The 13,791-nt window shown below is 36.9% G+C and overlaps 1 protein-coding gene across 3 annotated transcripts in view; it reads left to right on the plus strand.

Moving 5' to 3' along the window:
- CNTRL (centriolin) overlaps window positions 1–13,791 on the plus strand; it is an 80,396-nt gene that overhangs the window by 30,160 nt on the left and 36,445 nt on the right. For 2 of the 3 annotated variants that reach the window (XM_079790436.1, XM_079790437.1), the window contains 5 exons: window positions 60–254; window positions 4,483–4,636; window positions 5,674–5,894; window positions 8,737–8,913; window positions 11,113–11,247. In XM_079790436.1, the coding sequence (XP_079646562.1) occupies window positions 60–254; window positions 4,483–4,636; window positions 5,674–5,894; window positions 8,737–8,913; window positions 11,113–11,247 (882 nt within the window). Of the gene's footprint in view, window positions 1–59; window positions 255–2,643; window positions 2,835–4,482; window positions 4,637–5,673; window positions 5,895–8,736; window positions 8,914–11,112; window positions 11,248–13,791 lie in introns of those variants that run through there. The other variant, XM_079790438.1, reaches the window with a different exon arrangement.

Raw genomic sequence — 13,791 nt, forward strand, 5'->3', positions numbered from 1 at the left:
AATTTGTAAATCAGTGTTGCTGTCCTCTGTTAATTGTGTGTTGTGGTGTGGGGGATTAGGTTTCAGAAGCAGAGAAAGACCTTCTTTTCAAGCAGTTGAGTGGTAAGATACAACTTCTGAATGAATTACGCCAAGAAGCTCTGGATCTAGAAATGCAGTTGGAGAAGCAAAGGCAAGAAATGGCTAAAAAGCAGAAGGAGATCAAAGACCTTCATATAGCCATAGATAGCTTGGATTTCGAAGACCCAAAACATGTAAGTAAATGAAGAGATTTTGGCTTATTCTATGGGGACTAGAATAAAATTTTATCTACATATTATGTCTCATAATTTTTAGCCACAGAATCCTTTCTGAAATTCTTTTTTTAGTTTGATGCACAAATTTGAGTAATATATATATTTTTTATATGTGTATATATATGTGTTGTATATATACTTATGTGTATGTGTGTGTATATATACACATACTTATATATAAAAATATGTATGTGTGTTTAAAACACAACAACCTAGGTTTTGAAGAAGGTAGCTTTCAGTAGAATGAGGATTGCATGGTATACTTATCTTTTTTAAGGGGTTGAATTTCATTATATTTCAAGTCAAGAGAAACCTGCTCCAAGGTGCTCTCTGAACTTCTTATCCTTTCTCTCTCTTTGCCTTATTTTTTTCTTTCTTAAGAGCTAGGTGGTGAGATAGAAGAACAGAAGTAGGTTTAGAGTCCTTTTTCTACCTCTTCTTTAAGTTTTTACGTAAATATTCCACTAAAGCTATTTATTGTTTTGTTTTGTCCTTAAAAAGGAAACATTTCTCTAGAGTATGTATTCCTAAAATGTGGCCAGAGGTGGTCAGGTGGCTGGATGATGGAGTTAGGTTCTTGTCTCTTTCTGTCTCTACCGTGAGAAGTCTTACTAATGGCTTATAGTTTAGCCAATATTTATACAATAGAAGTGAAAATATTTTCTGCATATTTTAATGATATATTTTGAATAAAGGGTGCTTTTAAAAAACGTTAAGATCTCTGGATCAAGAGAAATCATAGAATTTAACATGGCAAGGACAATGCACTATAATTGCTTTAAGTATTTGACAAGTTTTTAATTATTCCTTTAAATATTTTTTTAAGATATCATAGATATTTTTTGCAGACCAGCTAATTTTGACAAAAGGTGACTTTATCACCATAGACTTAAGATCTTTTCTAACAAAAGCCTAAGACTTAGTATTAAAATTGAAACCAAAAGTCTTGATTATTTTAAATAATTTTCAGTATATGAAATACTAGAGGTTTTGAATAATATGTGTAATATGGTCAGTATTATATTACTTTATTACATTTATTTATTCAGATGTCTTACCACCCCATGTGAGGCCCCTGAGGATTGGAACTGTATCCCCAGGGGCCAGCCCTATGTTTATGTATGCTTGCATCAAGGAAATTAGGAAGGAATCTGCTTATAGGTACTACCTCAGGCTCCTTTGTTGCCTCTTCAGTTCTGTGATCTATGAATCTACTTAGAACCTAGATTGTATGTTCACTTTCAGTAAATGACTATGATGTTCCTGGCAGACAGGGAGTCTAATGCTCACTGTATTTATGTAAAGAATTACATACTGGAAGGAGTTAAATGATAAGTAGGAATGGCATCCAAGTTTTGAAGGTAGCCAAAATCAATTTGTGTTAGTGGGGATGAAACATAGAAACCAGATTTAAGGTTCCTTTTTAGTATTGTTAAAACTACTATATGCTAGTTCTTAAGGTTTCCGCTTTAGTCTGAACACCAGAGGATATGTCTTTTGTGTGTCTGGTGAGCAACTTTTTCTAATTAGCACAAAGTCGCCTTATTGGCTAGTGTTAGGCACACCATTTTAGGCTACAAATATGAACATTTTAGCAAAAGGGATAGAATCCCTGCAGGAGTGGGATCCCTGCATATTTTTTACAGATGTAGATAGGCTTTTATTCAATTAATTTTTATCTAATTTAGATGAGGTATCTTTCTGAATAGCATATATAATTTAAAAGTAAAAGCTTGAGAGATTAGAAAACAGTATATGATTCTGAGATATGATGGAAAGCAAATATATTAAGTGCCAACAAATGTCTTACATAGTGCTGGTTTTTGCATATACTGGTGAGGAACTTTATCATAGCATTCCTATATCTGTTGACTTTTCATTTTCCATTTGCAGAAGATGAGAATATGATTTAGAAAAATTAAATGATTTCCCACACTCACCCTTTTAGGAAGAGGTAGAGCCCATGCTTATTCTGTTACAATGACCCTCTTCCCACAAAGGAATTAAAGGTCTAAAGAGATTAATTATTTTTAACTGAGCCTAAGTCAGGTTTTCAACAAACATAAACATTTAACTAGGTTTCAAAAGAAAAAGACATTAAAAATCAAATCCTCTTTTGGTTTTAAAAAGTGGTCATAGCTAGTAGCACATATATCACAAGAGCAAATAATAAAGGAGGATTTATATGGCTCTTCCCTATATGGCCATGCCCTGTGGAAGCAAACGGTAACTATTCTCTGTGGGGATTTAGCCTGAAGTAAGCTTTTGCAAAGAGTGTGCGTGATTGGCCCTCGGGAGCTTCCTGTGTTGTGGGACCAACGGAGGCTGCTCGTGATTGGACCAGCTGGGCTGCCACTCACTCTAGGCCCGGAATGTGGTTTGAAGAGCTGGGAAGTTACAGAGACTTGGAGGCGTTTACAAAAATGTGGCTGTCAGAGAGGGAAGTGCACTTAAAATTTGAAGACTTTAGAAAGCGTTCCGCCCACAGTTTCCTTGTTCTCAACGGCTCAGTTTTAACAGGACAAATTCTAAGTTAAGGTAGGAGCATTTTCTCTCTACAAAGGGCTTAAAAAGAGGTGGAGTCGTGTAAGTTCCTGTTTTTACCATAATTCTTTTGTGAGCTTTTGCTTCCATGTGTAATGCAAATCATGGGCATACTGAACCAACGTTTTGTCCTGCGTGTAAAAAGATTTCAATTAACATTTTAATGTGAATTTTAAAGATTTATTGATAGAGATATGAATGCAGGAGTTTTTTATTGTCTTGAGCCATAAAAATCCTAAATTTACTTAGGATTTAAGCTGTACCTGCAGTTACCTTTTCAGAAAGATTTTGGATGGGTATTTTGGGAATGTAGGGAAAAAGAAGAGTTTTGAAAAGCCCATCAAGTTTTACCAGTAGTACATTTAAAACCTTCTGATCAAGCTGCCATTCATTTGTTCTTGTCTTTGGAGGCAACGAACTTCTAAACTTGAAAAATGTTCATTTATTTATAATCAGTTGAGTCTTGGAGTTTGTTGTTTAGACTGTAATATAGTTCTTTTTCTTGATAACTTGATTTATTGTTCTTTTCCTCTGATGGGGGAAGGAGGTTAGAGCCTGTGAGGTGTTAGTGAGAGGGCAAAGATTCTCTGGGGAATTATTTTGTTTCCATATGAACAGTCTCCAAATAACCTGGGCAAGTCATTTGATGAATCTGAGACGTAGTTTTCTCATGTGTAAAAGGAAGAGTTTGACTGCTCCCTAGTTGTTAGTTTTCCCCCTCCCTGTCCCCCAGCACACCTGAGAAATACAATCCAATCTTTTCAGTTACCAGTAGCTCCCTAAATTGATTCCTGTTAGAGTGTGAGATGGTGTATGGGTTTGAAAGCTCTGTTTTCCACCAGTTGGATATGTAGTTAGTAGAGGAGTTGACCTCCTGAGGGCTGGTCCTCCATCTTGAGAATCACTGGGTCTAAACAGTCTTTGAGGTCCCTCTGAGCTCCCAGTTTATGGAACCTAAAAACAAAATGTGTCGTGTAAGGAATTGAAAATAAACTTGAATTTCAAGTAAGTTTTCATTTCATGTCCCTATTCTGTAAAAAAATCTTTTTTAAAAGTACATATGTTGTACAGTGAGGGGGAGGTAAGGGCAGAGGGTGGGGTGGGAACCGGGTGGAGGGGAGCTGTGGGGGAAAAAAAGAGGAACAATTGTAATAATCTGAACAATAAAGATTTATTAAATTTTTAAAAAGTACATTTTTTTTTCATTAAAAAGGTATCACTTGTTTATTATAAAAATTATTTTAAATATACAAAACTCATAAAAAAAGAAAAAAGCCTCTTGTAATCTTTCCACCCAGATATAATCCTTGTTAACATTTGGAATATATTATTTTTCTAGATGTATATGTAATCAATTAACTGTTTGGAAACCTTTTTAAAGAGACATATTTTAATGCAGTTCAATGAACTCTGAGCATTACCTACTAGCTGTGCCCTTACCCTCTTTTATACACAATTTGCTCATCTCTAAAATGGAGGTGGTTCCAATATCAAGTCAAATGAAAACTCATATGAAAAAAACAAAGGGCCTGACACACCACATATGCAAATTGTTACATTTTATTTTCCAGTTTTCCTTTAGAAATGTTAAGGATTATTATTTTTAAAAGAGTTTTTTGTATTTGCTTGTTTTTCAATTCAGTGCCATATGAAGGCTCAGAAAAGGGGTAAAGAACAACAGCTTGACATTATGAACAAGCAGTACAAACAACTTGAAAGCCGTTTGGATGAGATACTTTCTAGAATTGCTAAAGAAACTGAAGAGATTAAGGACCTTGAACAACAGCTTACTGAAGGTGAGAATTTAGCTGATTTAAAGGTAAATTAGTTTCAGTATTAAAAACAAATGGCACCCAGACCAGCATTAATCTAGATATTAGCTGAATATGTTTCAGCTCTTAGTGCTAGTATTTGGTAGGGAAATATTGACACAGTACACAGTATATAATAAAAATTTTAAAAATTTATTTAATTTTGTGTTGATGTCCTAGTGAGTCAGGTCATTGCAGTCAGTAGGCAAGAAGTTAGCTACATGATCATGATAAACTCTGGCATGGAATTGTCTTCCTCAAGGCATAAAATCCTTTCAGGAGCAAAGAGCCCATTGCCATCAGAGCATTCAGTGTCTAGTTACAAAGAGAGTGTAGAAAGAATTTTAGGATCTACTTTTGCAATGCAGATTTAAATTGTGACATTGCCATTGTGGAAGGGGAGGATGAAAAGTTATAGTGGTGAGAGCCTTCGCTTGGCATAAGATCCCAGTCCCTGTTTTGCCATTATCAGCTGCGTGACCTGGGACATATTATTATTGTCTAGGTCATTAGTTGTTGGGAAGATTAAGTGAGATAATGTTCATAAAGTGCCTGGCACATACTAGGTACCTAATGTATGGTTGAGGATGATTTTTTTTTTTTTTTTGTCTTTAGGATTCATGTTTATATTCTCAGTCTTGGATTAGTCTTGTTTGTTGAGTGGCTTTTGTTTTGTGTTTCTAGCAGCAATAACTCAGTTTTGTGTACATTTTTAATTTTATTTGGAAATGATTACTTTAAACTTTTTACAGCAAGAATTAAGCATTTTATAAGCAATGTTCACTGAATATGCTATTTTTATTATATACCTGCTTAATACTCCTGTACTAGGGATAATACAGGGAAAACTTATTATATCTTGAAAAAGAAAAATAAGGTAGTAGGAAATAATTGAAAGCTTATTAGACTTTCATTCTTAGTTGGTAACAAATGACTAAGGAGTCTAAATGCTGTATTATTTGTATATCTTGAAAGCATTTTCTTATATACACTATTACCTTACCTTTTTTTTTTTGTCTTAGGCCAGATAGCAGCAAATGAAGCCCTGAAGAAGGATTTAGAAGGTGTCATCAGTGGATTGCAAGAATACTTGGAGACTGTCAAAGGCCAGGCAAGTCAGGCTCAGAATGAGTGCAGGAAGCTCCAGGATGAGAAAGAGACATTGCTGCGGAGACTGACCGAGGTTGAGCAGGAGAGGGACCAACTGGAAATAGTTGCCATAGACGCAGAAAATATGAGGAAGGTATGATTTGATTTTTTCTTTCCTGTTTTCCCTTGCCTCAGAAATAGATGATGTCGCCGAAACCGGTTTGGCTCAGTGGATAGAGCGTCAGCCTGCGGATTGAAAGGTCCCAGGTTCGATTCCGGTCAAGGGCATGTACCTTGGTTACGGGCACATCCCCAGTAGGGGTTGTGCAAGAGGCAGCTGATCGATGATTCTCTATCATCGATGTTTCTAACTCTCTATCCCTCTCTCTTCCTCTCTGTAAAAAATCAATAAAATATAAAAAAAAAAAAAAATAGATGATGTCCAAATTAAGTAAGCTAAACAAGTTAGCAGCCGTGCAATTGTAAGTGGCAAAAAGTATTAGTGGCTATTTAGTCTTGTTTTTTCCCTTTAGTTGTGATACACTTGGAATTATTGTTTTCCTTTACTAAGAATGGAAGCTTATTTTAGCTGAGTTTCTGTTCCTGAAAGACATTATCAAATAACTCTAACTAATATGAAGTTGTGGCTATTATAAATGTGGTATTAAATGTTTATATTTTATTATTTGAGTCCTAAAATTAAGTACAACAATTTTTCTTATTTTTTTGTCATTACTTCATAATTTTAACATTAATTTACAGATAAGACAGACACAGTATTATACCCTTTTACCTTATTTGTTGCCATTTATTAGGAGATTTCACGTTCTCTTTTTTAGTTGTTTGGCAAACTACCATGCATGAAAACCCAGGTTCCCAAACCTCATCCTCAGTAGGGCTGGCTCTGGAAATTTGAATATTTTAACATGAAAATTTTCAGGCCTATAAAAATACCAAATTTAGTATTTAACACCATGTACTCACAATTTAGCTTAAGAAATAAAACATTGCAGATGTAGTTGAAACTCTCTGTGTACCCCATTCCATAGCTAACAAAATCCTGAATATGGTTATTTCCCTGAATCTCTCTTTCTTATTATATACTAGAGGCCCCGTACACAAAATCTGTGCATGGGTAGGGTCCCTAGGCCTGGCCACTGATCAGGGCCGATTGGGGCCTTCCGGCTGCCAGCCAGGGCCTTCTTTCCCTGGCTGCCGGCTGGGTCCTTCCTTCGTTCCGTGCTGCCCCCTGGTGGTCAGCGCACGTCATAGTGAGTGATAGAACTGGTCTCTTGGTTGAACTCCCAAGAGGACACTTTACATATTAGCCTTTTACATCTATAGATGTATGCATTTGAAGCAATATGTAGAATTGTTTGACATCATCCATCCCTTCAGTACACATCTCTTCAAAACAAGGACTTTTGCCCTAACCAGTTTGGCTCAGTGGATAGAGTGTCGGCCTGCAGACTGAAGGGTCCCAGGTTCAATTCCGGTCAAGGGCATGTACCTTGGTTGCAGGCACATCCCCAGTAGGGGGTGTGCAGGAGGCAGCTGATCGATGTTTCTCTCTCATTGATGTTTTTAACTCTCTATCCCTCTCCCTTCCTCTATGTAAAAAAATCAATAAAATATTTTTTCTAAAAACAGAACTTTTTTCCCCCTACATCACTATGATACCATTATTACATGTAGGAAAATTAATAATAATTCCATAATGTCATCTAATATTTGAACCATATTCAAATTTTCCCAGTTGTGCCAAGAATATCTTTTAAAATAGCTTGTGTGTGTGGGTATGTGTGTCCAGGTGGTAGTCTTATAGAGTGTCCCACATTACAGGGATTTGTCTGATTGTTTCTTCATGGTGTGTTTAACATGTTTTCTGTGCTCTGTATAAAATAGTGTCTTCTTTTAACTTTATTTCCCCCTGGTTTACTGGAGAGGTTGAGCACCTTTCATTTGCTTATTTACCATTCAGTGTTCCTCTTCATTGAATTCCCTATTCAATGCTTTGCCCATTTTTCTATTGGATTGTTTGTCTTTTTCTTAACAATTTGTAGGAATTCTTTATATATATAGATACTAATCCTTTGTTGATTATAGATGGAGTCTGCATTTCGAATAGGCAACCCAAATGATTCAGATGTGCTTTTTGGACCATCCATTGAGAAACTCTTCTATAGAAGTTCTCATCGTAGGATTCCCCTGTTTAATCCAAAATAGTTTGATCTAATTCTTTAAGATCCCAAATAAGTAGATACAAGCTGTAATGTTTAATTAAAATACAGATGGGCTAAAATGACTCAGAATTGAGGTATGCTGATCAATATGTACTTGTATTATTGTTAGCTACTCATTTAAGTTACTCTGTTATCCTTAATATTTGAGAGTGCTCATACCATTTTGTTCTGATAAGTGAACATACTGTGGTTTAATATAAAGAGTATGGGCTTTGGAGTCAGAGATCTCAGCTCATACTCTGACTGTGTCTTTTTTTAGCTACACAACCTCATGCCATCTACTCAGGTGTTCATTCTCCTAACTGGAGATAGAAGAATGGGGGGAAACAACAAAAATAATATCTTGTCATACACAGTAATTATGAAGATGAAATGAAATAATGAATGTGCAAACATTTATTCCAGTGTCTGATAGAAAATAAGTTTTAAATTTTATTGTCCTCTCTTTTTCTTTTCTTTCTTTCTTTTTTTTTTTTTTTTTAACCTGTGCAGGCACATTTAAAATATTACACTTTGGGAAACATGTTGGTAGCGTACTGGTTTTTCTGATTACATTTAGTCAGATTATATTTCTGATTACATTTACTTTTCAGCCTGGCCCAGCCTGTGGCTTCATGATATTGCTAATGAACACTTTCTGTGCCAGGCTGGCCAGCATTTGGTTTACTGTTATCAAGTTACTTATAATGATTTGCCGATGCTTAAACAGCTCAGTGGTGGTTTTGTAGTTCAACATACCCCGAATCCTTCCAGGAACTTGCAGAGCTAGAAAGTGCCCTCCAAGAGCAGCATGAGGTGAATGCATCTCTGCAGCAGACCCAGGGAGATCTCAATGCCTATGAGGCTGAGCTCGAGGCTCAGCTGAAAGTACGAGATGCTGAAGCCAATCAGCTCAAGGAAGACATGGAAAAACTAACAAGTCTCAGCCAGGTAAGTAAGAGCATAAAGCCGTCTAGAAACCAAGTAACCTGTGGCTTTAACATATCAGTCTTCCTTTAATGTAATGTAAAATTGAGTACTTAGTATAATATATGTGGAGTGATGGGAAGAGCATATTTTTGGAGTAAGACATTCCGCGTTCAAATACTACCCCTATGTGAACAAGTATAAATCGCTTCATTGTTCTGAGTCTCTGACAAATGCCTCTTCCTCTGTAAAATGGTTATGATGAGGATAAGGGAGATAATGGGCATGAAAGCACCTAGCAGTTGGTATTCAATAAATTCTAGTCTTTCTCAAAACAGCTTTAAGAGACCTCTTTTAAGTTGATGTTACATTTTATTTTGCAACTTTGTATTTTGATTGGATGAAATATCCACTCATTTAAATTATATTTGCAAATTGGACAAATAGTTATTTAACCATAAATACTTATTGATTGGCCATTGAGGGTCAGGTGCTGTGAATGTTGCAGAGAGCAGCACAGACATGGTCACTGTCCTTGTGAAACTGACAGTCCAGTAGTGAAAGAGGTGTGGGAGAAAGAAAGGGGTAGGGTTTTGAGGCTGGGAGAGGGGCGGTCAGGGAAGACTACTCTCCAGAAGTGATGTTTCAGCCAAGCCATGCATAGGGAGTGGGATGAAAGTCGTAAGGGTAAAAAGGCTAAGTGTTGTAGGCGTAGAGGCAAAGACAAAGAGCATAGTGCATTTCAAGTGCTGAAAGTATACTTCCAGTATCCCAGGAGCAAGGAGAGGAGTAGGGAAAAAGGGTGAGAGATAAAGGCAGAGGCTGACAGAGGCCAGTTATAGTATAGTATATTCTTTATCTGATTAAAAATACAGATTTATGTAGCACTTAGCCAAATGGGCTGCATCTTCCTCCAGGTTCAGGGTCACCCTGACCTTCACTGTCTGCCTGCTAAAAATCTGGGTCAGGATTCTGCTTTGGTTTTCCAATAACCTTGTGCTTGATCAGAGCAATTATCATGTGTCTGGTGATCATTTGTTTACATTGTCCATTTCCCCCCTAGACTCAGAGCACAGTGTGTCTGTTTCTGTTTTCTCAGAAACAGACTGGAACATGAGGGAGAGTTAATATGTTCTTATTCGATGAAAGTGAAATAAAATAAGATAGTTTGAATCCCAGGAATTTATGTGAAATAGCATTTGGCTGATTAGAAAAGGAAGTAAAAATAGGTCTTATTATATTAATTATTTTGTATTCCTTTATCAGATATCAAATGACCACTTGCCAATTGTCAGGATTATATTTTTTAAGATTATCAAGTTTTATAAAACTATAGTTGATAACAGCATTGGGGGGGGGGGAACTACAGTGCTATGATCAAAGTGCAGAAAATAGAAGATTGGGGGAAAACAATTAAAATAACAAAGTCTTGACAAAAATATAAACACCCTGGCCTTTTCACAAATTCACTTGGTATTGAAGGGTGCACTCCCTTCCTTGGCATTAGGACTGCTAGGATTGATCTTCAAAGCACACAGTGATGGTAGATAGCATAATGGATCTCTCTTTGTTCTACAGGTCTTGATTGGTACATTTGGTTATGTGAAATCACTTGTGAAGCTTGTTGAATATAGATCCCTGGGCCCCACACTAGATATTCTGGTCCATCAAGTCTGAGATCAGTCCAGGCTTATGCTTTTTTTTTTTTTTTTTTTTCTTAAGAGAGAGAGAAAAACATCAATTTATTCCATTTATTTATACATTCAACCTTGTGTTGGGAGGACTCTCTAACCAACTGAGCTACCTGGCCAGGGCAAGGCTTATGCATTTTTAACAGGCTCACCAAGTGATTTTGATGCAGGTGTTTGAGGACCACAGTTTGAGAAGAATTGGTCTAAGGGGAAGTATAGCAGTAATTGTTGGATCATTCACTGAGCTTTTGAAAGGAGGTGCTGGGCCCCCTACTCCCATGGAGATTCTGATTTGGTGTATCTGGGCTGAGCTGATTTTGATGCTTACTCTCCTTTAAGTATCAATATTTAAGGAGGCATGTGAAAAAAATTACCTTGGATCTTTAAATTTGGAAGTACAAACTTAAAATTGAGTTGTTATAAAACCATCGCTAGCAAGGGACTGCATATATATGTAAATTTCTTTTTGCCTTTTTAAATCATAAATTATTGCTATTTTGTGTTTTCATATCATTGCTTCTTATGACAATAGTTAGAACAATTAGCCCTTCAAGCAGAACTTGAGAAGGAGAAGCAAGCCCTCAAGGATGCCCTTGGAAAAGCCCAGTTCTCAGAAGAAAAGGACCAAGAAAATAGTGAGCTCCGTAAGCAACTTAAACAGCTGCAGGTAGAGACTTGTTGGTTTAGAATATATTCTTACATGGGGCACTGAAAATGTTGACATCGTTAGTTAGCAACTTGACAATCTGCTCTAACATGTACTAAGCAACTTGAATGATCGATCTATCTATCTATCTATCTATCTATCTATCTATCTATCTATCTATCTATAAAAGCCCAGCAACCAAATGGCGGAATGACCAGAACAACCTGTCGAACAGTTGCTATGATGCGCACTGGCCACCAGGGGGCAGACGCTCAACACAGGAGTTGCCCCTGGTGGTCAATGTGCTCCCACAGTGAGAGCACTGCTTGGCTGACCAGGATGAGTGGCGCTCGAACAGCAGGTTGATCCCCGCAAGCCACGTCCCCAACCAGTGCACGAATCTGTGCACCGGGCCTCTAGTTAGAAAAAAGAAATTCTAAGTGGGACAGTATGAAAGAGAGTCTCTGTTCCCTTGAAATTCTAAGTGGGACAGTATGAAAGAGAGTCTCTGTTCCCTTGGGAGCCCATTGTTTTAAAATTATTAATGTGCATATCCTTATGTTGTTATGATGGTGCAAAGAGATGGAGGCAATGTCAGTAGTAAAGAGAATATTGTGTAAACTCAGGGGCAAGAGCAATATCTCAAAAACTCGTGGGTGAAAGCAGTATCTCGCATTTCTCCTAGAAGCACATTTGTCATCAGACTGAACTAAAGTTATCAGATTGGTTCCCTCTTTTTCCACTGAAATATCTACCCAGGAATTTAACTAGAGTGGGCTGCAGTAGAACTTCTTAACTATAAACAGTTTTTACAATCCCTGTCTCAGAAAGAATGCTATTAAAAGTGCATCCTTTTCATATTGGTGGAAGTTTTCTTTGGCCAAATATTTTTATAGCTGTTGTCACAATAATGTAACCAACTGCAGGAGAAACAGGTGGACAGGGTTTTCCAGATGATTAATTTCTCTCAAAGAGGATAAATGTCTGAACAAACAAAGTACCTGGGTCAATACTCAGTTTTCAAATCCGTGAGGTCAGGGGCCACTTGGCTGATGGGAGTGGCAGCTGTTACCCTTGGCTGTTACCCCAGAAGTGAAGGGGCAGAGTTGCTCTGGTTTGGGAAAAGCTTCCAAAAAGTCATGCAGGGAGGTTTGTGACGAATAAGACTAAACTCGTCCAAATTCTCTCTCTTTCTCCAACTCCTTGAATATTTTTTTCCTCAAAGTTTAAGGAAATTTAAAAACCTAGAATTTAATTTTTACTCCTATCAGTTCAACTCCTGAAACAAATAGCATAAAAGATGTACATGTTTTCCATTTCTGTGTGTGTATGTGTTGGGTATTCGTCAGATTATTTTTTTATTTTTATTGTGGAAAATTTCAAATAATCACAAAAAAGAGAACAGTCTTATGACCTTTTATTGACCCAGCTTTAACAATTCTCAACATTCTGCCATTCTGTTTCAGTTAGTCCGCTTTTTTTATTTTTATTTTTTTGCTGGAATTTTTAAGGAAAATCTCATGCATCTTCATTGCACTCATAAATACTTCAGTATACTTCTATTAAAGAAAAGGACTAAAGTCTATTCTTCAGGGGCCTTCTCAAAGTAGAAACTGGAGTCAGCTTTCCAGGATGCTGGCCCATGCTATGAGACTATCGTAGAACTCATTTCTCTGGTTATTTAACTTACTAACCTGCTACAGAGTTCAAGTTAAACTCTCCACACCTGTCTGTCAGAAATCATTTAGTTGCAGTGAATTGAAACCTACCAACACTACACCAAGAAAAGAGACGACTTGCCAAGAGCCAGAGCTGCTCCAACAATCTTTCAGAGGCTTCACGGCCCTCTTCTTTGTCTCTTTCTATCTTTTTGGGCATTGCATGTAGTCCAACATGGATTTCAGCCTTGAGCTGGCATAACTTTGTAGGTCCAGCTTTTATGCAGACTTGCTGTACTGGATATTGGTTCAGTATCTGGAAAGAATGAGAACTTGTTTTCAGTGGATTGGCTGACCTTGGGACAGATCACCTGTAGCCAGGATTAGACAATAGTATAAATATAGCCACCTCAGGGCATTGGGCAGGGACAGTTTACAGATAAGATGACTCTAGGTAGGACAGGCACTTAACAAGTTCATTGTAATTCTAAATTCTCTATATTTTAGTTCACAGTGTTACACTGAGTTTGAAGTAAATTAATCACTCAGGAGGTAGGAGAATAGTTTTTCAGTTAATAGTTTTTTATTCTAGATTTTGCTGTTTGCATCCCCATGTATTATGTTACATATGGAAGTTTATTTAGATTCAAGTTAGTTTTTGGCAAGAAGACATTCGTAAGTAGTGTTCATAAGAACTTCTTTTTGAATCACATCAAGAGACATCATAAGTGCCTGGCTGTGTCTTTTGTGACTTTAGATTGATCAGTAGATTTAGATATTGTTAGTTTGAGTGGAAAGGGTTAAAAGAATTAGTAAAAGGTGTTGAATAACACTAACATATGGTAAGTAATACAGGTTCTATATGTTTATGTGGGTATATTTTTAATTTTGTTTTGCTAACTTACCT

This window comes from Cnephaeus nilssonii, assembly GCF_951640355.1.
Source record: "Cnephaeus nilssonii genome assembly, chromosome: 14".
Lineage (NCBI taxonomy): Eukaryota > Metazoa > Chordata > Mammalia > Chiroptera > Vespertilionidae > Cnephaeus > Cnephaeus nilssonii.